Source organism: Pristis pectinata, chromosome 3, assembly GCF_009764475.1.
Source record: "Pristis pectinata isolate sPriPec2 chromosome 3, sPriPec2.1.pri, whole genome shotgun sequence".
In the NCBI taxonomy this organism is placed as follows: domain Eukaryota; kingdom Metazoa; phylum Chordata; class Chondrichthyes; order Rhinopristiformes; family Pristidae; genus Pristis; species Pristis pectinata.
In genome coordinates this window covers 15646709-15673538 of record NC_067407.1, presented here as the reverse complement: position 1 = coordinate 15673538, position 26830 = coordinate 15646709, and the positions used below count along the sequence as shown (strand labels likewise).

General features: G+C 41.9%; 1 protein-coding gene across 1 annotated transcript in view; it reads right to left on the bottom strand.

The window, feature by feature from the left end:
* LOC127568413 (very-long-chain enoyl-CoA reductase-like) overlaps nt 1-26830 on the bottom strand; it is a 69507-nt gene that overhangs the window by 31754 nt on the left and 10923 nt on the right. Inside the window, exon 2 of the mRNA XM_052012111.1 lies at nt 61-111. Within this exon, the coding sequence (XP_051868071.1) occupies nt 61-111 (51 nt within the window). The remainder of the gene's footprint in view (nt 1-60; nt 112-26830) is intronic.

The following is a 26830-nucleotide window of genomic DNA, read 5'->3' as shown; positions in this document are numbered from 1 at the left end:
TAGGAGTTCTTTAGGCTACAGTTATACCTAGGGCATGATTTTAAGCATTTAGGCTCTCACCTTGTCCAGGAAGCAGAGTTGCTCTTTGTTCTTGGCATCAAGGATTTCCACCTCAAAGAAAACAAACGATTTTACTTTTTTAGTTGAGGTTGAGGAATCTCTTGCTTGCTGTGTGACATTAGTAGTGACCGTTTTCTTTTTAAAACTAGATGCAGTGAATACAGCTGTTAAGTCGATGGTCTGCAGTGACGCCATTGTTTTGCAGTGGGCGCACGGGTGATCCTAAATGTTGCACAGAGGCACCAACAGTCTGGATGTGAAGAAAGTGGCAACTACGCATGTCCTTGACATTTCCATATGACAATAATTGTAAAGAGGGATCATGACAGCAGCATGACAGAAGAACCCAACTGATGGAAATGTCCTTGTAATTTGATAATCCAGATAGTTTACTCCATCAGCCACAGTTGTAGTAAAGCAGATCCATTTTCTTCTCATCCAGCTGTTTCACTGCCTGAATATTCATCCTTCAAACCAATGCTATGTTACAGTCACAGGAAACTATAATATCAGAAAAGAAAATTCATCTGTAAAGCTCTTTCACTTCAAAAACTGAATGTGGAGCAACTGAAACATAGTGTACCACACATTCCAAAATATCCAGCATTGTGGGACTGAATATCATATATATATCAACACAATTCTCTGCACATTATATAAACAAACTAATGCTTTACGTAAGTTTGATAACCGAACTGGACAGTAAAAATCTAGAGACCTTGGGTCTAAGGATAAGTTAACAGATAATAAAATGAAACCAGAGTTTGATATTTTAAAAGAAAATATTTGTTTTCAGATATTTATAAATGAAAATATTGGATGCTCATTTTAGGTGAATTTGAGATCCATATTGTAAAGAGTTTTGCGGTGACTTTTACAGAATGTGCATGTGAAATGTGGATTGGAGGGTAGTGTACACATCAAACACTGACCTCCTGCTAATATACTGATCCCTGTACAATACGCTCTTAGTGTCCCAGACTTTACTGCAGTGCTACATTGGGTGACTTTATGACTACAGCTCTATTTAATACTCACAATAACAATTTTTATAGCAACTCTAACACAGTAAAACAGCCCACATAGGAGCTTAATCAAACAAAACTGGGCACCAAGCCAAATAAGGTGATATTACATAAGTAAGAAAAGATTAATCAAGAGGGAGATTTTAAAGAGCGTCTTAAAGAAAGGGAGAGAAAGAGAGAGTGATAGTGAGAGGTAGGCAGACTCAGAATTCCAGACCATAGGATCTAGCCAGATGAAGACTTACACTGAATCTTCTCGTTTCCTGATAAAGACAACAAATATTTTTGCAAGGAGCTATTAGTGAGAAAACTACAGTCTCTACAAACATGGGGGGGGGGGGGGGGCGGGAGGAGGGCAGTGGTAGTTTGGACCTTGGGTAATAGTTGAGGAAGGTGATAACTCACAGCACTACCAAGTACCTGGAGGGCCTGATATCAAACACCAACATCTTGACAGCAAGAATGGCAAGACTCACGGAAACTGAAATTCTGCAACTCTTTTGATGTGAGATAACTACTGTTATTCTGAAACAAGATCATTCTTCTGATCCAAATATATTTCCTGCACAGGCATAAAGATGCCTATAGAATGATGCAACACAATGTCAATAATCCCATAAAGATGGTCTGAGATAACCACACAATCATAAGTTTTAGTATAACGTACCGCACTGCTCAGTCATGAATCCAATTCTATTACAGAAACATAACTATGTCAAGCTTACATTATCACCTGCCACATGCATGATAGTGAATTCTTAGTCCATGGAAGCAGAGATAGAATAAAATTACGGTTTTAGGTGGACAAAAATATAGCAGTATGTAACCACTTCAAATACGATGCAGCAGGTCACACTGCTGACTAGCCAGCTTTTAAGATAAGATATCTTTATTAGTCACATGTACATTGAAACACACAGTGAAATGAATCTTTTGCGTAGAGTGTTCTGGGGGCAGCCTGCAAGTGTCGCCACACTTCCGGCGCCAACATAGCATGCCCACAACTTCCTAACCTTTATGTCTTTGGAATGTGGGAGGAAACCGGAGTACCCAGCGGAAACCCATGCAGACCCAGGGAGAACGTACAAACTCCTTACAAACAGTGGCCAGAATTGAACCCAGGTCGTTGGCACTGTAAAGCATTACGCTAACTGCTACACTACCATGCCTGCCCTGTAGAGAGCTGCCAACTAGTGTGGCGTATTGGTCAGCTCGATCCTGGCTTCCATGTCTATGCTTTGCAACACAGAAGCCAAGAATGAATCCAATTCTATTACAAGTCAGATACATCTGGAAGTCCCTCCACCTTTGGACTCAGCACTGAGTCCTGAGGCTGAACTCAGAGCAAACGATTGCTGCCAGAGGTAGGTCTGGATGTGAACCACTCAACCATGAAGTTGTGTCTGAGTTGGATCTCATATAGACATCAGGATGTGAAGTAATCAATCCAAATGATTCTAAAAGAGAAGCAGATTTTTCCTCAGTTCAAATCCAAACCAAATTGTCCCAAAGTTGATTTGACAAAGAATTTCAGAGTTTAGTGCCTTGGCAGCTAATGGCACAGCTACCAATAGTGCAGCAGTGAAATTGAGTGTGAACTAGGATAAAGGTCGCAGAGCTTAGGAAGACCTTAAGTTTACAGAGAGTAGAACGGGGGGGGGGCTAGCCACAAGTATGTTGGAATAGTCAAGCTGCTAAACAATATCACTGAAAGAATCTTCAGCTTGGGCATCAAATTTCAGTTGATCCATTCGACATTCCATAGAGGGTTTGTGGATCAGTATTTCAACTCATTACAAGTCTGTAAAACTAATCTTTTCTGGCTTAGATTTCATATTCTACAAAGTCTCCTATTTCAGGATTGTCCTCTGGAAATACGGATAAATAGTCACCCTTAAAAATTGACCTGACGTGCAGAGTGATTTACAGTTGTGGGAGATCTATTACATTGCAATTCCTTAAGTGCTTTTTGATAGCACTGCTAATTTTAAGTGCAGTGTTAAAGCAAATTGCATTGTTTGTCGTGATTGCTGCCTTTGGTTTTTAACATTGATTATGTCATTGAGCTGTCCTGTGCTATGATGTTTCTGAGTTACTTAAAGGCCTGGAGTTTTGTTGCAATGGAATGAGGTGGAACAGCAATTGAAAGAAATCCAGGTGATATTCCAGGAGGAACCTGCAGCCGATTTTCCAGGTAGTCAAAATCAAAGTTGAGTTTATTGTCGCATATACAAGTGCATGTATGCACAGGTGCAATGAAAAACTTACTTGCAGCAGTATCACAGGCACATTGCATTAGATACACAACATTCACAAGAAAAACATAAATTAAACATAAATTATACAAAAATGTTTACAAGAAAGAAACAATTAGAACAAACAAAAAGTCCATTATAGTGCAAAGTGGTTAAATTGGTCATAGTGTTGCTATACTGAGGTAGTGATTAGGGTTGTGCCGGTTGGTTCAAGAACTGAATGGTTGAAGGGAAGTAGCTGTTCTTGAACGTGGCGGTGTGGGACTTTAGGCTTCTCTACCTCCTACCCAATAGTAGCTGCGAGAAGATGGCATGGCCTGGATGGTGGGATCTTTGATGATAGATGTTGCCTTCTTGAGGCAGCACATCATGTAGAACAGAAGGGGGTTTGGTGACATGCTGAACCTCCTTAACCTTCTAGGAAAGTAAAGATGCTGGTGTGCCTTCATTATGATTGCACCGATGCGCTGAGCCCAGGATAGGTCATCGAATATGTTAACGCCCAGGAATTTAAAGCTGCTGACCCTCCCCACTGCCAATGCAGACTGGTATGTGTTTGCCCTCTTCTCATCAAAATGCACACCTGTTTCCCACACAAGTGAGCAACGATGCCAGTGAGTCCCAATGTTATTGTTGCTTTGTCTTAAGTTGTGCCTGTGCTTCAATGGCACAGTGATTATTTATTCACATGCATTTACTCATTCATGAACTGAGTGGCTTACTGGACAATTTCAGAGGTGAGTTAGTTGTTGGGTCTTGAATTATACATAGACTAAACCAGGTAAAGGGGGCAGAATTCCTTCCCTGGATGACTTTAGTGAAATGGATTTGTTTTAAAGACAATCCAGTAATTTCACTGTCACCTTTACCAATACACACATATGCTTTGCATTTGTAGTTATTTTTATGCAATGGATAAAATACAGGCTGCTAAAATTGTTTGTCTCACCAGCAAACTCAACATACATTTCTGACCTGGCTCCCATTCTGCATACACCCCAGGTTAGTTCCGCAGTATTGACGCAGATAGCTTAACTCAAGGTCATTAATAATTCATCTTTTTCCTTGTGTACAAGGAATTTGCAACAAAATCCCAATGGACCTCACATCTACCAGGGCTGTTGATAGTACCAATCATCTTCAGACAACGCCGTCAGCTTGCAACAACGTAGTGCCTAGAACATAGTAACATGAGCCAAGGCATTTTACAGACCTGTTGTCAAACATTCCTTAAACCACTAGTTCAGAAAGAACATGTGCATGTAACAGATATCAAGGTTTGACATGCAAAAATATCCCAGCTTCTGTACTATTTAATTCTGATTTAATTTTAACTGCAGTGAGTGATGCAGGAATTAAGAGAGCCTATATTAGAAACTTAAATAATACAATCACATATATAGTAGGATACAAGAGCAACAGGATGCTTCTCAATAAGCACATTCATCTGAAGAGGCTTGGTGTTAACCAGCTTTCAAATGTTAGCTTACCTTCCAGTCTCTAGTTCTTACAAAGTTTACACAGACAAGTGTTAACCCAACATTTCTCTTTCCAGTTGCTGACTTCCCTGCTGTGCATCTCCAGTATTTCCTGTTGATCTTTACTTCTCTGTGGCGACACAGAATAGCGCTGTGAACTACGTCAGTTTTGCTCCTCTTGTCATGAACATTATTCTCTTCCAGCGTTCCCATTCTCATTATTTTCTATTCGTTTCCCGTTTGCATTATGCTTTGGTCAAGATTAGCTTTCATGGCTGTATGTCTTTCCTCTGCACCTGCTTCCAGTGCTGACTTGTTACAAATGGATTCCAGCTAATATTTTTCTTCCAGAGACAGTCATGATTGATGCTTTGTGATATTGAATATTCGCCTGGTCATTGCTTTCATATTTTGATGTAATCCACCACATGCCCCACATGCACTCTGAACCCTTCTCCTTCAAAGTGAATTCACTCCACAACTGCCCGGATCCTCAGTTCCACATCCTCCCCCCATCACCTCCAATACTTTTCACAGCTCAAGCCTGGGTTGCACCCACTCCCCATGGCCTCTTCCTTTATTTTTGTCTGAATTTAGAACATAGAACACTACAGCACAGTACAGGACCTACGGCCCACAATGTTGTGCCGACATTTTATCCTGCTCTAAGATCTATCTAACCCTTCCCTCCCACATAGCCCTCCATTTTTCTATCATTCATGTGCCTATCTAAGAGTCTCTTCAACGTCCCTAATGTATCTGCCCCCACAACCTCTGCCGGCAGTACGTTCCATGCACCCACCACTCTCTGTGTAAAAAAACTTACCCCTGACACCCCCCTTATACCTTCCTCCAATCATCTTAAAATTATGCCCCCTCGTGTTAGCCATTTTTGCCCTCGGAAAAATTCTCTGACTGTCCACTCGATCTATGCCTCTTATCATCTTGTACACCTCTATCAAGTCATCTCTCATCCTCCTTCTCTCCAAGGAGAAAAGCCCTAGCTCACTCAACCTATCCTCGTAAGACATACTCTCTAATACAGGCAGCATCCTGGTAAACCTCCTCTGCACCCTCTCTAAATGTTCCACATCCTTCCTATAATGAGGTGACCAGAACTGAACACAATCAACCAGAAATGAACACAATTAATCTCTGCAAACGTCACTCCTTGCTGGACTTTCACAATTCCATTCTGACCTTAAGCTTTACTGGTCCAGAACAAAGATCTGGAATTTCCCTGGAGTGATTTGCTATCCATGATCGTCACCAAGCAACGCACTAAACCCACTCTTCCCTTCAGCAGATCCCCAGCGCAAAATTCTTCAAGAAAGCCGGCTCAGTCCTGATCAGTGCCAGGCTGTCCGGCTGTAAACCCCACAGGAATGCTTTGACAGCCAATTAATCTGTGCCTCCAGGCTGAACCTGAATCCTAGTCTCTGGCATTTGTAAACATTCAACAGCTGCTGTAAGGACTGGCCAGTTCCATTGCAAGGTCATCCACCTGCAACATTAACTCTGCTTCTCCCAGCACAGCTGCTGCCTGATCCGCTGGGCATTTCCAGCATTCACAGTCGGCATGGACGAGGTGGGCTGAAAGGCCTCCTTTCTGTGCTATGATCCCATGACTTCTGGTGAAATGCTATGCGGCTTTGGAAAAGTAGGTGAAAAGACCTCTGCTCTCAGTGTAAAATACTGAATGAAGAGTCATATGGTTTTGAGGCTGAAACACAGCAACAAAAGTAAATTACTGCACATGTTGGAAGTCTGAAATAAAAGTAGAAACCATTGGAAAACAGAACAGACAGTGTGTGTACTGATTGCTGACTTCAGGAAGGGGAAGGAGGGGGAAGATGCACAGTCCAAATTGGTGGATCGGCAGTGGAAAGGGACAGCAGCTTTCCATTCTTGGGAATCAACATATCAGTTGACCTGTACTGGGCCTAGCACATAGATACAATCACAAGAAAGGTGCCCAGCATCTTTCTTAGAAGGTTAAGGAGGTTCAGCATGTCACTGAACACTCTCCAAACTCCTACAGATGTACTGTTGAACATATATAGACTGGCTGTAACATGGTCTGCGCAGGAATGTAAGAAGCTGCAGAGACTCAGCCCATTGTATCACGTGCGCATCCCTCCCCACCATTGAAAATATCTACATGTGGCGCCGCCTCAAGAAGGCAACGTCTGTCATCAAAGATCCCCACCATCCGGGCCATGCCATCTTCTCGCAGCTACATCGGGCAGGAGGTACAGACGCCTGAAGTCCCACACCACCAGGTTCAAGAACAGTTACTTCCCTTCAGTTCTTGAACCAACCTGCACAAGCCTAATCACTACCTCAGTACAGCAACACTATGACCACTTTGAACGCTTTGCTCTACAATGGACTTTTTTTTGTTCTAATTTTGTTCTTTCTTGTATACTTTATCTGTAATTTATGTTTTTCTTGTGAATGTTGTGTCTCTAATGCTATGTGCCTGTGATACTGCTACAGCTATGTTTTTCATTGCACCTGTGCATACATGTACTTGTGCACATGACAATAAATGTGACTTTGACTTTGTGGAGAGAAAGAGAGAAATAAAGCAACATTTGGATATATACAATATTCCCCTGTACCAAGTAAACCATCTTGGGTTTCAGTGGAGCAAGCGCAGAGGTTCATCAGGATGCTGCCTGGATTGGAGAATTTTAGTGATGGGGAAAGTTTGGATACACTGAGCTCGTTTTCCCAGGAGCGAAGGAGACTGAGGGGTGAGGTACATAAAATTAAGAGAGACACAGATTGGCTCATTAGTCAGAATCTTTTTCCGATGGTAGGGGCATCAAAAACAAGAGGTCATAGGTTTAAGGGGAGAGGGAGGAGCTTTAAAGGAGATTTGAGGAGGAAGTTTTTTTACATAGAGAATGACTGATATCTGGAATGCACTGCTGGAGGAGGTATCAGATACAGTCACCACGGTTAAGAAGCATTTAGGAGGACACTCAAGGCATAGAAGGATAGGGTCTTAATGCAGGCAAAAGGGACTAGTGTAGGTGGACAAAAAGGTTGGCATGGGCTTGGTGGGCCAAAGGGCCTGTTTCTGTGCAGTACGACTCTGATTCCATGACTTGATGACATTTGGCAATATCTCAAGCACATGATGCAATAAAATGAACATCAGCCATTTTCGAAGCTCTGGTGTAGGATGTGCTTATTGTGGTTAACACTGAGCACCTCCTGAGCCGGGATATAAGCCTGTCCATTCAAACGTAGCCCCAGCCTCCAGCGAGGGAAGAAAGAGCAAAAACAAGGCAGAGTAAGTGCATGGAATCATAGAATCAGATTGCACCCAATGAGGTGTACTTTTCCAGTGTCAGCTCCCTGCAGAAGTTTCTAATTAGTCTTTTCCTTTTTCACATCGCTGTAATTATTTTCCTTTTTAACCATATGTCACAATGAAAGTTACGACTGGATCTGTCTCCAACCTTTCAAGCAGAACAGCCAAAGCATGACAATTTGCTGCATTATAAAAGGTTCGTCATCTCCCCCAGTTTTGCCCATTGTTATCTTAAACCTATATCCCCTGACCACGGACCTTCCTGTCAATTCAATTCATTTCTCCCTGTCGACTTTATCAAAACATCTCAGTTCTTAGCGTCTCCCTTGATCCTACAGATAACAAAAAAAACTGAAGATGCTGGAAGTACTTAGCAAGTCCAACAGCATCAGAAACCTTGCAGATCAATTACCTTTCATTAGAGCAAGGAATATTAATGGTAAAACTTGCAGAGGGTCATCAGCCTTGAAAATCTCTCTGCACACATGCTGCCTGAGTTGGGTATTTCCAGCATTTTAGTTATTCATTTCAGATTTCCAGCATGTGCAGTATTTTGCTTTCAGAGAATAATCCAAGCTTCTATAATCCCTTCAACTAACGGGATCTAATAACCTTGGTATCATTCTAGGAAACCTGACATACACCTCTCCAAGGCTTTGAGATCCTTCCAAAGTGTGCCACCAAGAATTGGACATTATATTGCGGTTAGGGTCTAACCAAGCCTAAAGCTTTGGCTTAACTTCCTTACATTTGAACTCTGTGCCTCTATTAATAAAGATAAGAATCCTGAGCACTTTGTTAATATCTTTCTCAACCTATCCTGTCACCTTTGGAGACTTAAGTATGTGAGCTCCAATGTTCCTTTATCTCCATTCTACAGTCCAGTGTACAATGCCTCTCTTCATTGTTCCTGCCAAGATACATCACTTCCTAACACTCTGCACCAAATTTGGTGTGCATGTTCGCCTGTTTGTCAATGCCAGTGTACTCCTCACTACTTCAAAGCATTTTGTCATTTACAATCTTTGAAATGTAGACCTCTATACCCAAGTCCACCTCATTAGCATACATCCAAAAGAGCAGTGGTCCTAAATCTGACCCCTAAGGAACATCAGTATATACACTCATCCATCCAGTCTGAAAAATAACCCTGCCTACTTTCTTTTTCTTAATCAATGTCATATCCACGATGACAGTGACTTTTGCTTGAATTTTGCTCCTGTCTAAGTGCGGCACATTACTGACTGCCAATTGATATGAAATTTGGATAAGGAGCACCTATTGTATGTGCACCATTGGTGCATTTGTGTACCAAAACAGCATCTTGGGCACAGACTCAATTATGTGGCACAAGTTTTGGAAACTTCAGTTTACAATATATTGGTGTAACATCCAGTGGTGGAAAACAGCACCCCGATAGAGAAGTGGCCAGCACAGTCAGTACAAAAGGGTTAAACCTGCAATATTCGTGATATGACAGTACCCTGGTAACTTCCTAATGCATGGGAAACCCTGGCCCATAACCACTCAAAGGAGGAGCATTCAAGAACCTCAAGGCCATGCATGGGGAGCACACAGAAGCCCACCGTAAATGGTGGATGTAATGCACCTCCTCTCAAACTACCCCACTGGCACCTCCTGTCCCACATATGTGGCAGAGTCTGCAAAGTCCACAACAGCCTCATCTGCCACCTCAGAATCCACTGAACTGGAGAGGAAGCAAATAACTCTTGACTCGAGGGGACTGCCTGAGAAGAAGATGAAGGTGTTATGATCTACCCAGTGAACACCGTACAGGGTCAGCAGTGCCCCTTGAGGATGCCATGCTGTACTGATGCAAACACCTGTCCCAGATATTGACACAATCCAGTCTGGGGCAGAAAGCCATCCCACCCCTGCAAATTAAGACCAAAGTTGGTCTAAGCACGTGGTCTCATCTACCGGTTTAGGAAATGGGCTGCTATCTATAACATTCCACAGACAAGCCCATTACCAGTACCACTGGGAAAATCCCAGCCAACATCTAAAGCGACTATCAGGAATGAGAAAGACAGTGGAGCAGGAGGTCGGGAGGGAAACTGTTTCCCAGTTTCTGTGACTGGTTCTTCTGCCCCGATGTCTTTCCAATGTAACTGTAACTTTCTGTAATTTGTTAAATATCCCACCCGTCTCCTGTGGCTCAAGACATAGGCGGCCCTGCTGTTCTCTAAGGGGACCTATTCTCTCCCAGGCCACCCTTTCACTCTTAATATAGCTATAGAACCTCCTTTTCCTTAACCTTACCTGCCAGATCCATCTCATACCCTCTCTTTGCCCTCCTGATTTCCCTTTTAAGAGTATTCTTAATCTTTTTATAGTTATCAAGGGATTCACTTGTCCCCAACCTCCTAAACCCAATATATGCTTCCTTCTTTTTCTTGACCAGAGCCTCAATATCTCTCATCAGCCAAGGTTCCCTGAACTTGCCAGGTTTACCCTTCACCCTAACAAGAACATGCTGCTCCTGGACTCTTGATATCACCCTCTTCAAAGCCTCCCACTTGCCATTCATTCCTTTCCTTTCAAATGGGCTACTGCCATTACTGCCAGCTCTCTTGTCATCCTCTTACTTCTGGAAGCATTCCCCCCCCGAGCTACCCTTCCACCCCCCCTCCACCCAATCTGCATCCAGTTCTACCCCACCTCCTGATCCTTGCACTCCTGATAAATGACCCCTGATTCTCTCAATTCTCTCTCTGATGCTGATTCATCAGTACACGTGGGGTTCTTGTCCTCCAACACACCTGCACCTCCTGCTACTGCAGGTGTGCTGACCTACCAGCCACAGGTAATTGGCTCAGACAGGCACCAACAGCAGTGACCTTTCCACACCGAGTTATTTATTGTGGAGATGCTGCTTTTCACTTGCTGGACATTCGCTGACTTGCAAACAGAAAACCACCTCTGTGTGGAGCTGCCCTTAGAACCATTTCAGCTGGCTGGCAGCTGGTGAGCCGGAGTCATGGCAAATAGAGGGTTCCCCTTCAACACGTGTGTTCCAAAGAGTGAGATCAATCATCACTAGTCTCAGAGCCCCCACGTATTTCATTTCTTTGCTGAGTATAAATAGACGGATGGACCAAAGGGGTATTCCCATGACCTCTGTCAGTTATTAATAAAATAGTCTTGACATGAAGCCACTCAAGATGCAAGTCCTGCTGCCTCATTGCTTCTTTGGGCACAAGCTCAATGGACTGACTGTCCAAAGATATTTATGATGGACCATCACCACATTACTGAATGATCACTTGCATGTGAATAGAAAGAACATTAACCTGAGTGTAAGTGTCCAGAGATTTTACATTGGATTGAGGCTGGCTGTTCCTGACACCTCTCAGTGACAGTCAGTCTGTTTCTGGAAGATTGGGAGATGTGGCATCATTCTCTAACTCTTACGGATACATACTTGTTCAAAGCTCAGAGCGCCTTCCTTTTTAGTTTGACTTTCTCTCTGCGGTTTAACTCTCTACCCCACTCAATCAGCCCAAATTTTATTTCATTCACAAATAGGAAGGGTACAGAAGAGTGGAAAGGGTGCAGAAAAGATCCACGAGGATGTTACCGGGACTGGAGGACCTGAGTTATAAGGAGAGGCTGGATAAGCTGAGACTTTCTTCTCGGAATCGTAGGAGGCTGAGGGGTGACATCATAGAGGTATATAAAGTCATGAGGGGCATAGATAAGGTGGATGGTCACAATCCTTTTCCCAGGGTGTTGATATTGGTTTATTATTGTCACTTGTACCGAGGTACAGTGAAAAACTTGTCTTGCATACCGATCGTAATGGTCAATTCATTACACAGGGCAATTACATTGAGTTAGTACAGAGTGCATTGATGTAGTACAAGTAAAAACAATAACAGTACAGAGTAAAGTGTCACAGTGATAGAGAAAGTGCAGTGCAAGGTCACAACAAGGTAGATCATGAGGTCAAAGTCCATCTCATCGAATAAGGGAACCATTCAATAGTCTTATCACAGTGGGGTAGAAGCTGTCCTTAAGTCTGGTGGTACGTGAGTCTAAAACAGGAGGACATAGATTTAAAGTGAGAGGGGAAAGATTTAAAAGGGAACTGAGGGGGATCTTTTTTACACAGAGGGCAGTGGGTATATGGAATCTAGCTGCTAGAGGGAGCTGTAGAGGCGGGTACAATTACAGTGTTTAAAAGACATTTAGACCGTACATGGATAGAAAAGTTTTGGAGGTATATGGGCCAAATGCAGGCAAATAGGACTCGCTCAGAAAGACATTTTTGGACAAGTTAGGCCAAAGGACTTGTTTCCATGCTGTAAAACTCTGACTGTGTGTGTGTGTGTGTGTGTGTCTCTGCGTGAAAGTGTATATCCCTGTGTGTGTCTGCGTAAAGTGTGAAAGTGTATGTGCCAGAGGGAGAGAGAGAGATTGTTGTGTCTTTACTCAGGTTCCCTCCCTCCCACCTCCAGCCTGTACAAGACCATGGATGTCAACATTGATGGGGTCAGCTGCTCTGGTGTAAAACCTGTCAGGCACCTTTCAAGCAGTCAATTAAACACACTTGATCTGCTGCCCCATGGTGAGACTATTTACTTGCCCCTAGGGCAACGCCCCACCCCCTCCCATAGCCCAGCTGAGAACAGGTGGAGCTCCCTCTATAGTTGTACGTCTCAACACTGCTCGAGAAAGAGACAAACTCGAAAAATAAATAATGTCTAATTAAGTCTAGTAACCGGACACAAAACCGTTGCTGCATTATAATTGATCACTGCCCCTCAGTGCTTGTGCCTCACATTTTTAATCTGACCGATCTGCCTGCCTCAGCAATTTTTATTGTCTCAATTTCAGAAGAGGCACGCAGCCTCCCTGCTCCCCGTGTCACTGTCTGTCGGCATTTTAGTTCCACAAGATTGCTCTCACTCCACTGGCAGCTCTTCAGAAATATTAAATACGTCCTTCAGAGTGCCACTACAGAGGCAAGAAAGGGAAAACGTCAAGGGGTCCTATGACGGTGTTGAAGTAGCGCCTTTCATGCACCGTAGCCCACCTCCTCCCCCACGCCCACAACGATCCATCCTTCCTGTCGGAGGTTCTTGACACGGTGGATGTGCAGAGGAAGTTTTTTCTTAGAAATAGAAATAGAGTAATCCGCACAGAAACAGGCCCAATCGGCCCAGCTTGTCCATGCCAACCAAGATGCCTATCTATGTTGATCCCATTTTCCTGCATTCGGCCTCTATCCTTCTATTCCTTTCCTATCCATGTATCTGTCAAGATACTTTGTAAATGCTGTGATTGTACCCAACTCTACCACCTCCTCTGACTGTTTGTTCCACATACCCAGCATTCTCTGTATGGAAAAACTTGCCTCTCAGACACAGTAGTGTAGTGGTTAGCGTAACACTATTACAGCGCCAGCGACCCGGGTTCAATTTCCACCGCTGTCTGTAAGGAGTTCTCCCCGTGTCTGCGTGGGTTTCCTCCGGGTGCTCCGGTTTCCTCCCACATTCCAAAGAAACACGTACTGGTTAGGAGCTGTGGGCATGCTATGTTGGCGCCGGAAGCATGGCGACACTTGTGGGCTGCCCCCAGAACACTATGCAAAAGATGCATCTCACTGTGTGTTTCGATGTGCATGTGACTAATAAAGATATCTTATCTTATCCTTTAAATCTTTAACACCCTCCCCACCTTAAATCTATGTCCTCTAGTTTTAAAGTCCCCATCCCTGTCGGAAAATCTCAATCTTGCGGTCAATGTTTAAAAATAAGGGGTTGCTCATTTTAGACAGAGATGAGGCAATTTTTTTTACATCACCAAGGCCCGTGAGTCTTTGAAACTCTTCCTCGAAAGTTGGTGGAAGCAGGTCTCTTTGAATATTTTTAAGGCAAAGTTAACAGGTACTTGACAAGCAAGGGGTTCAGGTTATAGTGGGAAAACAAAAATGTGAAGTTGAATTTACAATCAGATTAGCTGCGCCCTTATTAACTGGAGATGTTGAATGGCCAACTCCTGCTCCTAATTTGCATGTTTGTATGTCCCCACCCACCCCTGCAATGTTTCAATATCAGACCAGTGAGTGGATGAAATTCCCAGTTTAGGGAAACAAAAAGGACTTGCATTTTATTCCATGGCCTTAGGGTGTTGTAACACAGCCAGTGATTCACTCCTGAATTATGGTCATTGTTGGTGAGGTAGAACATTAAACATTGATTCAGTGCTCTGTCCAAAAGCAGTAACATCTAGGAGCTAGTCTGCCATAACAGCCCGGATCTCCTGGTGGTCAGCCATTTTAATTCTACCTCCCATTCCCATACTGACATGTCCATCCACGGCCTCCTCTACTGCCAAACTGAGGCGAGATGCAGATTAGAGGGACAACTCCTCATATTCCGTCTTGGTAGTCTCCAACCTGACGGCATCAACATCGATTTCTCTAACTTTTGGTAACCCCTCCCATCTGTTCCCCCCCCCCCCCACCTTTGTCTTCCCTTATCTTCTGTCCCTTTTACCCCTTCTCTTTCCCCTCCCCAGCCCTCACAACCTGCCCATCACCCACTGGCTCTTCCTCCCTCTGGTTCCCCACCTCCTTCCTTTTATTCCATGGTCTACTGTCCTCTCCTATCAGCTTCTATCTTCTTCAGCCCTTTGCCTCTTCCACCTATTACATCCCAGGTTCTCACATCGTTCCCACTTCACTCCCCTCCCCCACCTACCTACCTTTCCCCCTCACCTGGACACACCTATCACCCCTTAGCTTGGGCTCCTCCCCCTCCCCCCACCCTTTTATTCTGGCTTCTGCCTCTTTATTTCCAGTCCTGATGGAGGGTCTCGACCCAAAACATTGACTGTTCATTTCTGTCCATAGGTGCTGCCTGACCTGCCAAGTTCCTCCAGCATTTTGTGTGCTACAGTTGATTTCAAGTTAGAGATAAGAGAGTGAAGATTCCTCTTGGATTTGGTAATATGGGAGTAGCTGTCATCAATGTGAAGATACAGGAGCCTGAGGGCACATACCACCAGGCTCAAGGACAGCTTCTCTCTTACTGTGATAAGACTATTGAACAGTTCCCTTATATGATGAGATGGACTCTCGACCTCACAATCTACCTTGTTATGATCTTGCACCTTATTGTCTACCTGCAATGCACTTTGCTGTAGCTTGACACTTTACTCTGTATTCTGTTATTGTTTTTACTACCTGTACTACTGCAGTGCACTGTGTCATGAATTGATCTGTACGAACGGTATGCAAGACAAGTTTTTCAAGTGACAGTGATAAACCGATACCAATACCAATGCAAGTGAAAATCAGGTGCTGTACAGGTCACAGAGGCACAGATGATCCAATAGAAGCACTGTCCTAAAAAATTAATTTGTGGTTCATCATTGCCCAGTGGCCTTCACTCAAAGTGTACATGTGTAAGGGATTAAATGTGAGAGAGCGTAATTGTGAGATTGCACGAGTGAAAGTATGTGTCAATGTGTGTGTGTGTTTGTGTGCTTGGCTGACACTGAGAGGGGCTTTCCCCATCAGATCCTTCCTGCACAGTTAGAATCTGACTCCCAATGTGCATTACCCTCAAGATGGATGCAGTGCCGATGAGGCAATCGTCCACTTCCTTGTGGACTGTGCACTTGCCAAGAAGGCCTGAAAAAAGGATGCAATGGTTCTTGTCGAGGTATGTCCTGAGCAACTGCGAAACAGGGGACTCTTTGATCTATGGGCTGTTCCCAAGGATGCATACCAAGACAAACATTAATTGCTGCTGGAAAATCATCAACTCGGTGAAAGATGCACTTTGGTCTGTCCGAAACTTGTTGTTCTTCCAGTGTAACAAGCTACCTGCAAGCAAATGTTGCTGACTGGCACATTCCAGGAGTCCGTCATGAGGGATGCGCTGAAGCTTGGTGCAGCACCACAAAGGCTTTGTGGGGAAAGACCACGGTCTAAGGTCCTGCTGCCACTGGACACTGAGTGGCTGGCTCCTGTGTAATAACCTCTCAAACACTTCATGGATGTATTGTTTAACGAGAAAACATGAGTGGTGTTGCTGCACTGTAAGAATATGTATTGGTCTGATGACACAATGAATGTAATGAAAGATGTGTGCTGATTGCATTGTATTTCTTGTATATGCTTTTTTTGCAAATAAGGTATATTTTTTGAAAATGCAAGTGCATTTGTGTTTATGTGTGCATGGGGTAAATAAGTGGGTGTAGGTAAGTTTGTGAGAGTGTGTGATATTAAAGTTGAGTGTGAAAGTAAGTGAGATGGTGTATGTAAATGTGTGGGAGCGAGAGGGAGGGGGTATTTATCGGCCTTCTGGGCTTAACAATGAATTTCAACAAATTCAAGTAATCATTTCCGATGCAGATTTCATTTCTCTGCTCCCATTAATACCTCCTCCAGAGATGGTATCCACTGAAAGAGGACGTTAAAAATATGTTGCACGGAGGTTTAAAAGGAGATGAGTGAAATCTGAGATTCCTGAAGAGGGTGGTGAGAAAGACCACAAATGTTGGAATTGTTGAATTTAATGTTGAGTTCTCAAGGCTGTGGTGTGTCTAGTCGAGTACTGTTCCTTAAGTCAAGCTTTGTCGGCAGACAAAGTCATAGAGTTCAGAGAGGGAATGGGATAGAGAATTAAAGTGATAGCAAATGGATGTTCAGCATTACTAAGGCTGATGTTTATTCCTTGATCAATTGAGAGAAGTTTAAGATCTAATGCACTTTGTAGAAATTACCTCTCTCATCTATTTTGATTGAATAAAGAGGTTTGGTTTATTATTCTCTGAGGAAGGCAAACGATAAGGACATCATGGATCAATGTGAGTACGTTATAAGGGGACAGAGGAGCCTGGCGGTCCTGTTGATGTACAGAGGAAGCTGGCTGGAAAGATACAGAAGTAGAAGTGACTGCCATCATTATTACTGTACAATCACCAGGTCGTGTCAAACTTTCCCCTTTGCTACTTCAGTAGGGAGTTCAAAATGAACAGATAATTCCCTTGCTGAAATAACAGTAAGAGGAATTTGCTGCAAGTCTATTAAGCATTTGTATAATAGCTGCATCTTTTGCAGAGAATCTAAATAAATGACACAGGATCATTGAACACTTTGGCTGGAGTGCAATGTTGAACTTACACGTTGACTTGGAAGAAATACGAGCTTCAATGACTTTCCCTCCCCCCCCCCCCCCCCAGAGATGAAAGTGCTTACGAGAGGTTTATTGCTGCACTTTTAATCCCTAGCGGCAGGATAGTTTTATTGCTTCTTCAATTCCTCCCCAATGACTGCTCTTACTCATCAGGAGGAGTCAATTACTTCCCCTTTATTGAAGCCAAAGTACTGTTCTTATTGGTGCTGTGAGCTTGTCACTGAAACATGCTGAATAGTACAGCTCCCGTGTTTCAACTGAGAACAACACGTTTCGTCAAACAGGGTAAATCTCCCTAATGTCCTGACCAAGATTAAATCCTCAACCAAGATGCCTAGGAACAGATTATCAGGTTATTATCCCATTGCTGTTGGTGGGACCTTACTGCTTCCAAGTTGGTTCCAATGTTTCCTACAACAGTGACAATCCTTCAAAATGCTTCACCACCTGTAAAGTGGTTGAGGACTGCAGGAATTTGTAAAAGGACCTAGATAAATGTAAGACTTTCTTTTAAGGTAGAAAGTCTAAAAAATATTTTACTAAACAAAAATCTTCAACTACATTTTTTTAAACTTAAGAATTTTCACCAATCCCTATTCCCAGCTTGACTGTTCCTACAATCCATTTAGGATACTTGTTAAATGTTTTATAAAAGGGTTTTTGTTAGCTGGAGACAAGTTTTAGACTGCAGCACTCCCAACCAATTAAAAGCCTGATTTCCAAAGGCCTAGATCAACTTTGGCTATAATGATAGGTTGCATTTATATAACACATTGTTAACATGCCATATAAATGCAAAGTGAGGAAGATAGCCAAAAGCTTAGCCAAAGCAGTAAGTTTTATGCAGGGGAGGAGGACAAGGGTCAGAGGTTATGGATAGAACTCTATTGCTTAAGGCATGGAAAACAACAACAATGTATGCTTTTATAGCTGCCATAATGTAGTAAAACACACCAAGACCTGTCACACACTCATTTGACATCATGCCACATGTGTATATTATTCTTGTTGTTGTAGAGTCTCTGCAGCTCTAACCAGGCAATGGAGGATTGATAAAAATTGGGTAAAAACAGAGGCCTTGCATTCATACCCAATTAGTACAGGCGAAGAGAGAGTCCTGGGAAGGGGTAGTGAGCTGAATCGTGTTTGATTCATGCCATTGATTGATTTTTGCCACAGTGAATGTTTTCAGCAGCACTGATATACTGTTCTGCAATAATTGAACAGAAACTTTCAGATGGTCCATTGCCACAAACTTATATAATGAAACAACAAGGGATGTTTTGGTGTGGGTGTAAATTCAGAGGGCAAAAAAAATCACTACCACTATAAATCATTCCATAAATTCCTTTCCATTTAACTTTATACTCTGAAGAAAAAAATATTCCAGTGTGTGAATACGGACAAAGAACGCTGTGACATCCACTGTGACAGTGGGGAGGTCCCAGCACAAGCCTGTTAAATTCCTCAGTCACCTCAACCAAACAGATTTGAAATAACTGTTTGTTCAATTCTGGTAGAGCTGTCAATCAATTGCATGTTTGAATAAATTAAATATTAATGTTGCATTTGAACAGCATGTTTCATCCTTCCCTGCACATCTGTGGATCAAGGAAACTTACTTATCATAACAGAATAAACATTGAAGCTTGTTTCAAAGACCTTATGTATTAAATAGAAATATACCTGGCTAAATCTTAAACAGAACTGTTTCATAGTGATGCATACCTTTCTTCCTGAAATAGCCCAATACCTTGGTTTTAATCAAAGATTTTGTTTTAATCTTTTTTCCTATTCAAAAGCCTTTGGAACAAAAATCATACATATTTTTGCAGCTAATGCCAACCTCCATAGCCAACAGAGGACTGGAAATATTTCTATGGACAGAAATAATCTCGCTGTTAATTATTATATCAAATAGCAGTTAAGCAGGGGCATGCTATTGAATGTAACATAACCTCCGGGTTCAAATGATTTGCACAAAGTGCAAGCTTGGCTCTTATGTTTATATAATCTTCTGAAACTTTGATCATCTTAAGTCTTGTAACATATACAACTTCTTTTCTTGGCAGGCTATGAATATCATTGGACTAAGTGCAACAGCGATGATAGGAAAAGATTCCCACTATGTGCATATCACAGAAAAATTATGAACGTGTTTATAAGGAGAAGGCAGCTATAAATAGAGATTTTCTCCGATGAGTGTCCATTTGTATTTGTACAAGGTAGGAACCAGAATCAAGTAAACAGTGATGAAATGTTATTGAGCACAGAGGAAGAGTCAAGCCAAGTTGCCTGATTTTTGGGATGGCAGAGAAAACCATAAATCCTGGGAATGCAAAAATAAGAATAGAAGCTTCTCAGATATACAGGCATTGGCTAGCATCTGCAATCAAAGCTGAATTAACAAATCCCTTAGAGTTGCCAGTTCTTGCTGAAGAAGCCATATGTACAAGTGTTGATCAATAAGGAATAAATTTGCATTTATATGGTGCTTTTCTCATCCTTAATCTCAAAGGATTATACAGCCAGATAAATATTTTTTGGAATGTAATAAAATAGAGGAAAGCAGCGGTCAAAATGTGCACCAAAATCTCTGGTACAAGCACGTGGGTTAAAATACAAGACTTATAATCGGAGGCCTGGGCCGATGATCATGGGATGTGAATTCAAATCCCACCACAGCAGCTGGACATTTAAATTCATCTAATTAATTCTGGAACTACAATTATTTATGCTCATAATGCTGACCACGAAACCATCGGCTTGACGTAATTGTCTTTGATCAGCCCAGCTGTGCTAAGTAGTTTATACGTGACTCCAGACCACAGCAATCTGGTTGATTCTTTACTGTGTTCTGAAATGTCCCAACAAGCCACAGAATTAAAGAATAATTTGGGATAGGAAATAAAAGCTGACCTTTCTGACAATGTCCTTATCACATGAATGAATGAATTATGGACGAGCTGGCAAACTGGATACAAAATTGGCTTGGTGGTAGGAGGCAGAGGGTGGTGGTGGAGGGTTGCTATTCAGATTGGAGACCTATAACCAGTGGTGTACCTCAGGGATTGGTGCTGAGTCCATCATTATTTGTCACATATATATATATTAATGATTTGGAAACGAGTGAAGATGACATGATTAGTAAGTTTGAAAATTGGTGATACAGTAGACAGCGAAGAATGTTGTCTAAGGTTACAACAGGAATTAGATCAACTGGGAAGGTGGAAAAAGGAGGCAGGTGAATCTTAGCTCAGACAAATGCGAAGTCATGCATTTTGGGAAGTTAAACCAGGGAAGGATATACGCAGTGAAGGGCAGGGAGTGTTACTTACAAGAGGCGACACAGGTGGACAGAGTGGTGAAGGAGATGTGGTACGCTTGCCTTCATCGGCCGAGCCACTGAGTATAGGAGTTGGGACGTCACGTTACAGTTGCACAACTCATTGGTAAGACTGCAGCTGGAGTATCATTTGCAATTCCGGTCGCTACACTACAGGAAGAACGTGATGAGAAACGGTGCAGAAAAGATCGACAGGAATGTTGTCGGGACCGGAGGGCTCGAGTTAAGATATGGATATTTATTTATTAGTCACCTGTACGTCGAAACACACAGTGAAATGCGTCTTTTTGCGTTACTGATAATGTGCTGGGGGCAGCCCGCAAGTGTCGCCACTCTTCCGCGCGCCAACATGGCACGCCCACAGCTCCTAACCTGTACATCTTTGGAATGTGGGAGGAAACCGGATCATCCTGAGGAAACCCACACAGTCACTGGGAGAACATACAAACTCCTTACAGACAGCGGTGGAACTGAACCCGGGTCGCTGGCATTGTAATAGCATTACACTAACCGCTACACTACCGTGCTGCCCTAGATCTATACTACTGTGCCACCCTGGATTAGTTAGAAGGAGAGACTGTATAGGCTGGGATTCTTTTCCCTGGAACAAAGGAGGCTGAGGGGTGACCTTACAGAGATTTATAAAATCGTGAGGTGCATAGATAAGGTCACAGTCTTTTTCCCAGGGCTGGGGAGTCTAAAACTAGAGGGCACAGGTTTAAGCAAGGACAAGTTGAACCAAAGGGTCTGTTTCTGTGCTGTAGAACTCTATGAATTTCCATAAAAATAAGGCCTATGGATAGAATTTGGAAACCTGAGTTCTGACAAAGGATCTTTGACCTGAAAAGTTAACTGTTTCTCTTCCCACAGATATGGACAGACCTGCTAAGTATTTCAAGAATTTTCTGTATTTACTTTAGATTTCCAGCATCTGCAGTATTTTTGAACTTCATTTTCTGTTTTATGATGATGGTTGAGGGCTTGGTATTAGACAAGACCCCAAAGAGTGCTGCCCTGCTCTTCTTTGAATAGTGCTACTGAATCTTTAATTCTCCACCTCAGTGATTAGACTGATTTAAGGTTTCGACTAAAAAGCGAATCAGATGGAGCTGAAGGTTTTAAAAGTGATGCCTTAATTTCTGGTTCTGAATCACATTTCAGAATATTTAATTTGTCTGCAAGTGAGGGGAGGAAGCAAATTAAGAAGCTTTATAGAACAAGTATCAATCAGGAAGAGCCAAGAGCAAATTTGACAAAATTACCAGATTCCCAGAGTTTCTGAGTTTGCAGCAATGATCAGCCAACACAGGCCTTAAAACACAGCAAAAGTGGGATCCTGAAGACAATTTGTATTTCTGTCGTGCTGTTAGCATTGTGAAATGTCTTAAAGAAAGAACTACTAAGAGAGATGAACAAAAACTTTGTCCAAGAGATATATTTTAAGGGCCATCTTAAAAAGAGCAGATAATTTTAAAAATATAGGAGGAACAAGAGTTGGCCATTTGGTCCTTCGAGCTCACTTCACCATTCAAGATCATGACTGATCTATCTCAATGCCACTTTCCCACACTCCCCTATGTCCTTCAAATCCTCTAACAACTGGAAATCTATTGATCTTTGAATGCAATGTGACTGAGCCTCCACAGCCCTCTGGTGCAAAAAAATTCCAAAGATTCACCACCCCCTGAAGGCATTTCTCCTCATTTCATTTCTAGGTACTGTACTCCTTACTTTGAGACCGGGAATGATAGTTCTAGTCTCCTCAACCAGAGGAAGTATCCTTCCCATATTTACACTCTCGAGCCCCTTGTTTTGTGTTTCAGTGAGGTTACCTCTCATTCTTTTAAACTGTAAAGAATAGAGTTTAAAATCTCTCCTTGCATGACGGATCCACCATTCCAGGAACCAGTCTGATGAATTTGCTGCACCCTGACTATAACAAATATATCCTTTTTAAATAAGGAAGACTGTTTTGGACATGTCAGAGTCTTAAAAAAAATTGGACAGAGGTCTTTCATACTTTTTCTGTACTTTTTAAAATAAACTTTAAACTTAATCCTTTGACTGCACTATTTGGGATCGTTGGAGAAAAAGATATAACTTTGAAGGCTTCTGATTTACATATTCTGGCTTTTATTTCTCTTATAGCCAGGAGAGCTATGTTGCTTAAGTGGAAGGAAGTTACTCCGCCTACTCATGCTCAATGGTTACGGGATGTTATGTCATACTTGAATCTAGAGAAGATTCGCTGTTCAGTTTTTGAATCTAACCTAGACTTTCAAACCCTGTGGGGACCCTTTTTGAATTATTTTCAAAATCTCTGATTTGGGGACTAAAATGCAGATATTGGCTGACACTTACGTTTTTTAAGGTTTTTCCTTGCTGTTTCTTCTATCTAACAGCTTCGGGTTTTGGTAGTGGGGGTAGATTTTTTCTTGTAATAAAATATTTCAATTTTTTCTTTCCTTATTAACTAACTACTATATGTGATTATTGATTTAGAGTATCCTAAGTACGACTTATTACAATGTACTCAGTAGTATTTTTACTTTCTTTTTTGATGCATGTACTCTGTATTTTTTTCATGGATTTAATAAAAATATTGTAAAGAATAAGGAAGACAAAATTGTGCACAATACTCCAAGTATGGCCTCATCAAATCCCTATATAATTGCAGTAGGACACATTTACTATCACACTCAAATCCTCTAACAATAGAAATTGCCTAGAGGTGATTCTCAGGATATAGAAAGTGAACCACTTTTTCCAGGTTTTTGCCATGGATCTTGATTGTTGGTAGCAATGTTAATGTATAAACAGGGCTACTTCTTTACACAAGGCCCACACTGTAATGTGGGCCTTGTCTATACAGAATAAATTTGTATAGGTCATATCTAAATGATTGACAATGTCACTGGGCATTCCCAACAGTGTCCATATTAGCAAATGTCATTTCATAAAGGATCTGGAACAAAAATCTGGAAGTGTGCATCAAGTGAACAGAGTCAGGCTCTTGAAAAAATTCTACTGCATAGTGCGCAAAATCATTCATTTTCCGACAGAATTTCTGGCGCAGTGCTAATAAATTAAGTGAATATATACAACACTCTCACAAATGGATTTTCACGTAATTGAGGGTGAGGTTATCTGCTTGGGATATGAAAAATATAAAAGAGCATACTCTCTAATTGTTGAAATGATAGAAGCACTGGGGACTTAGGAGCCCAACTACTTAGATTATTAAAATGACAAGGTTAAAAAAAATCAACAAAGCTCGTCTTTGTATCTGCAGAGCTGGATTATGAAGAATTGGAAGTCGTGTTGCAGCTATACAAAGACCACGCCTGATCACCATGTTAACTTCCAGACACCAAACTTTAGGAATGATGTACTTCCTTGGAAGGAATGGAATATTGATTTATTTGAATGATACCTGGACACCAAGGATTAATTACAAGGAGAGCTTACAGAAACTGTAATACACCCCGGAGTTTGGAAGATTTAGGATCAATTTAGTAAAACTTCTTCAGGAAGTGTGGAATGGATATGGCAGAGAAACTACTGCCACAGATTCAGGATTCTAGAACCCAGGGAACATGGTCTAAAAATTGGAGCTAGAACTTCCCAGAATAAAGTTTAGAAATTTCATACAAAGGGTTACAGTGGTTTGGAGCTCTTTGCTGAAAATTGTATTTGATGGTAGACCCATTGTTAGTTTGAAAAGTGAGATTTGCATATTCTGTTGACCAAAGATATCAGGGACGTGAGGGAAAAAGTGGGTGTAAAAGTTAAGCCACCGATCCAAGTGGCAGAAATAGTGTGTTTGCGAAGGTGCTAACTCACAAGGCAATTAGTTAATACATATGGTAAAGAGAAAGCAAAATAAAAGAATATTAAATTCCCTAGCAAGGTTTTCCATTTCCCCCACCCCAGACACACACACACACACACACACACACACACACACACACACACACACACACACACACACACACACACTTGTACATGTGCTTTCATAAACAATAACACATGCACACATGCGTGCGCCCACATACCCTTTAGGATAGAGACATTGTGCATAAAACCTCACTGAAATCATTTATGTTTGTCCCTTTTTTCACCATAACATAATGAATGATACTGGCTGCAGCTTGTCAAGACTTATCTTTTTTCACGGGCCATTCATAAATTCAGTGGGTGTCAGTAAAAAGTAGCTGAATCGCTCAATATGTGATTGTGAAATCTATAATCCTGACTTGGAAATATACCGCTGTCCCATCAACATCCTGAAATTCCTCAACTAACAATGGGAGAATCATTGATACAAGCACTAGTGCAGTTCACCTTCAACAGGGCAGTAAATGCCGTCCCTGCCAATGACGACCATATCCCACAAATGAATTGAAGGAAAATGATAAAAATGTATCTAGCTTATTACAAAAGACAGAAAATGCTGGAAACACACAGCAGGTCAGGTAATATTAGTGGAGAGAGAAATAAAGTCAACATTTCAGATCGATAACTTTTCATCAGAACTGGGAAATGTTGGAAAACCATTATGTTTTAAGTTGCAGAGATGGGGCAAGAGCAAAGAGAACAGAAGGAATGTCTGTGACATGGTGGACGCCGAGACTGACTGAATGACACCAGTGGTGGTGGTGCTGGCTGAGAGAGAGTGGTGAAGGTTTGCTACTCGCAGCTGGTCTGAAGGAGATGATAACAGAGGGAGATAAATGAGGACGGGGGAGGCAGAAAACAAAACATGCTGCAACTGTGAGATAAAAAACATTGCAGCCGCTGGAACTATGAAATAAAGGGGAATGCAGGAAATGTCCAGCGGATCAGACAATACCTGTGGATCTGTGCCAGCTCCCCCTAGCTCTCAAGATTATTATGTTGCCTTGAAGCTGTGGCCCTGATGGGAACCTTTATTCAGGGCTATTTTCCAACAACATGCTGCTTTATTGAGGTAGCAATTCTGGGACCAGCTCAGTTTTCCAGAACCCTTTGGCACTTCTGCTAGACTTTGTGTACAGCTATGTTTACTGTTAACAACTGAGCCTCCAACTTAATTAGTAGTATGACCAACTAAAAATATCTACAAACTATGCGGATGTTAATTGTACCACGTCAGCTGGGGTCAGTTGTGCATGAGGTAGTTTGTTGAACCAGCTACTGCAATAGAAGCATGTTCAAGCAATGGAAACATGGTCATGACTGAAGTCCATCATAACTCAGCTAAGGCATAGAGCCTCTTCTTACTCCATTGCAAATGGTACTTCATACAGTACTCACACCGAAGATCTCTGTATTTTGCAGAATTTGTGTTTGATAACGATATATTTTCTATGAAGTAGTTTAATATCATCCCTTTTTTGCGTGTTTTTGTTCTGGTATAGCTCCCTTTTGCCATCATTTTCAATTGCAACACACAAAGTAATATTTGAGTTAAAGTATTGTGGGGTGGTGTGGGTGGGTGGGTGATGTAGAAGCAACATAACCAATATTATACCACCACTTAGGGTTGGCAATAGGGGACAGTTTTCTGCTCTGAAGTATTTTGGTTACTGGACATGAGTAACTTGTTGATTATATTTAACATAACATTATGTAAAGTTGGACATTCATAATATGGTCTGTCAAACATCACGATCAGTTTTTGGTATGGCATTAGGTATAAAATGCTATAATTATGTTAATACCTACAATGTGGAAAGTTTCACTGTAACTGAACAGTAAATTCATCACCATGGAGAGTTAAGTGGGGGCAGTAAATAAAGAACAGAACTCGGTGCTTACAGTAGATACAGGGACAACTGAAGCATTTAAGACTGTGATTCTAATTCAGTGAGGGTATCAGGGAAGTATGGTAGTAGACCACTCTGCACCTAAAGACAGTTCCACCACTCAGTTAGATCATAGTTGATCTATTTCTTAAACCCATTAACTAGACTTGGTTCTACAGCCCTTACACTTGGCTAACTGAAATACATCAATTTCAGTGCTTACATTTTCAACAGGTTCCCTGCTTTTTAGGGAAAAGAGTTCCAGACTTCTACTACTCTTCGTGTGAAAGGAAAGGTGCTTTCTGTCATCGGCCCTATACAATCTCACTCTGAGTTGAAGGTTATGCCCGCTCATTCTAAACTCTCTCACCAGTTTCTCTCT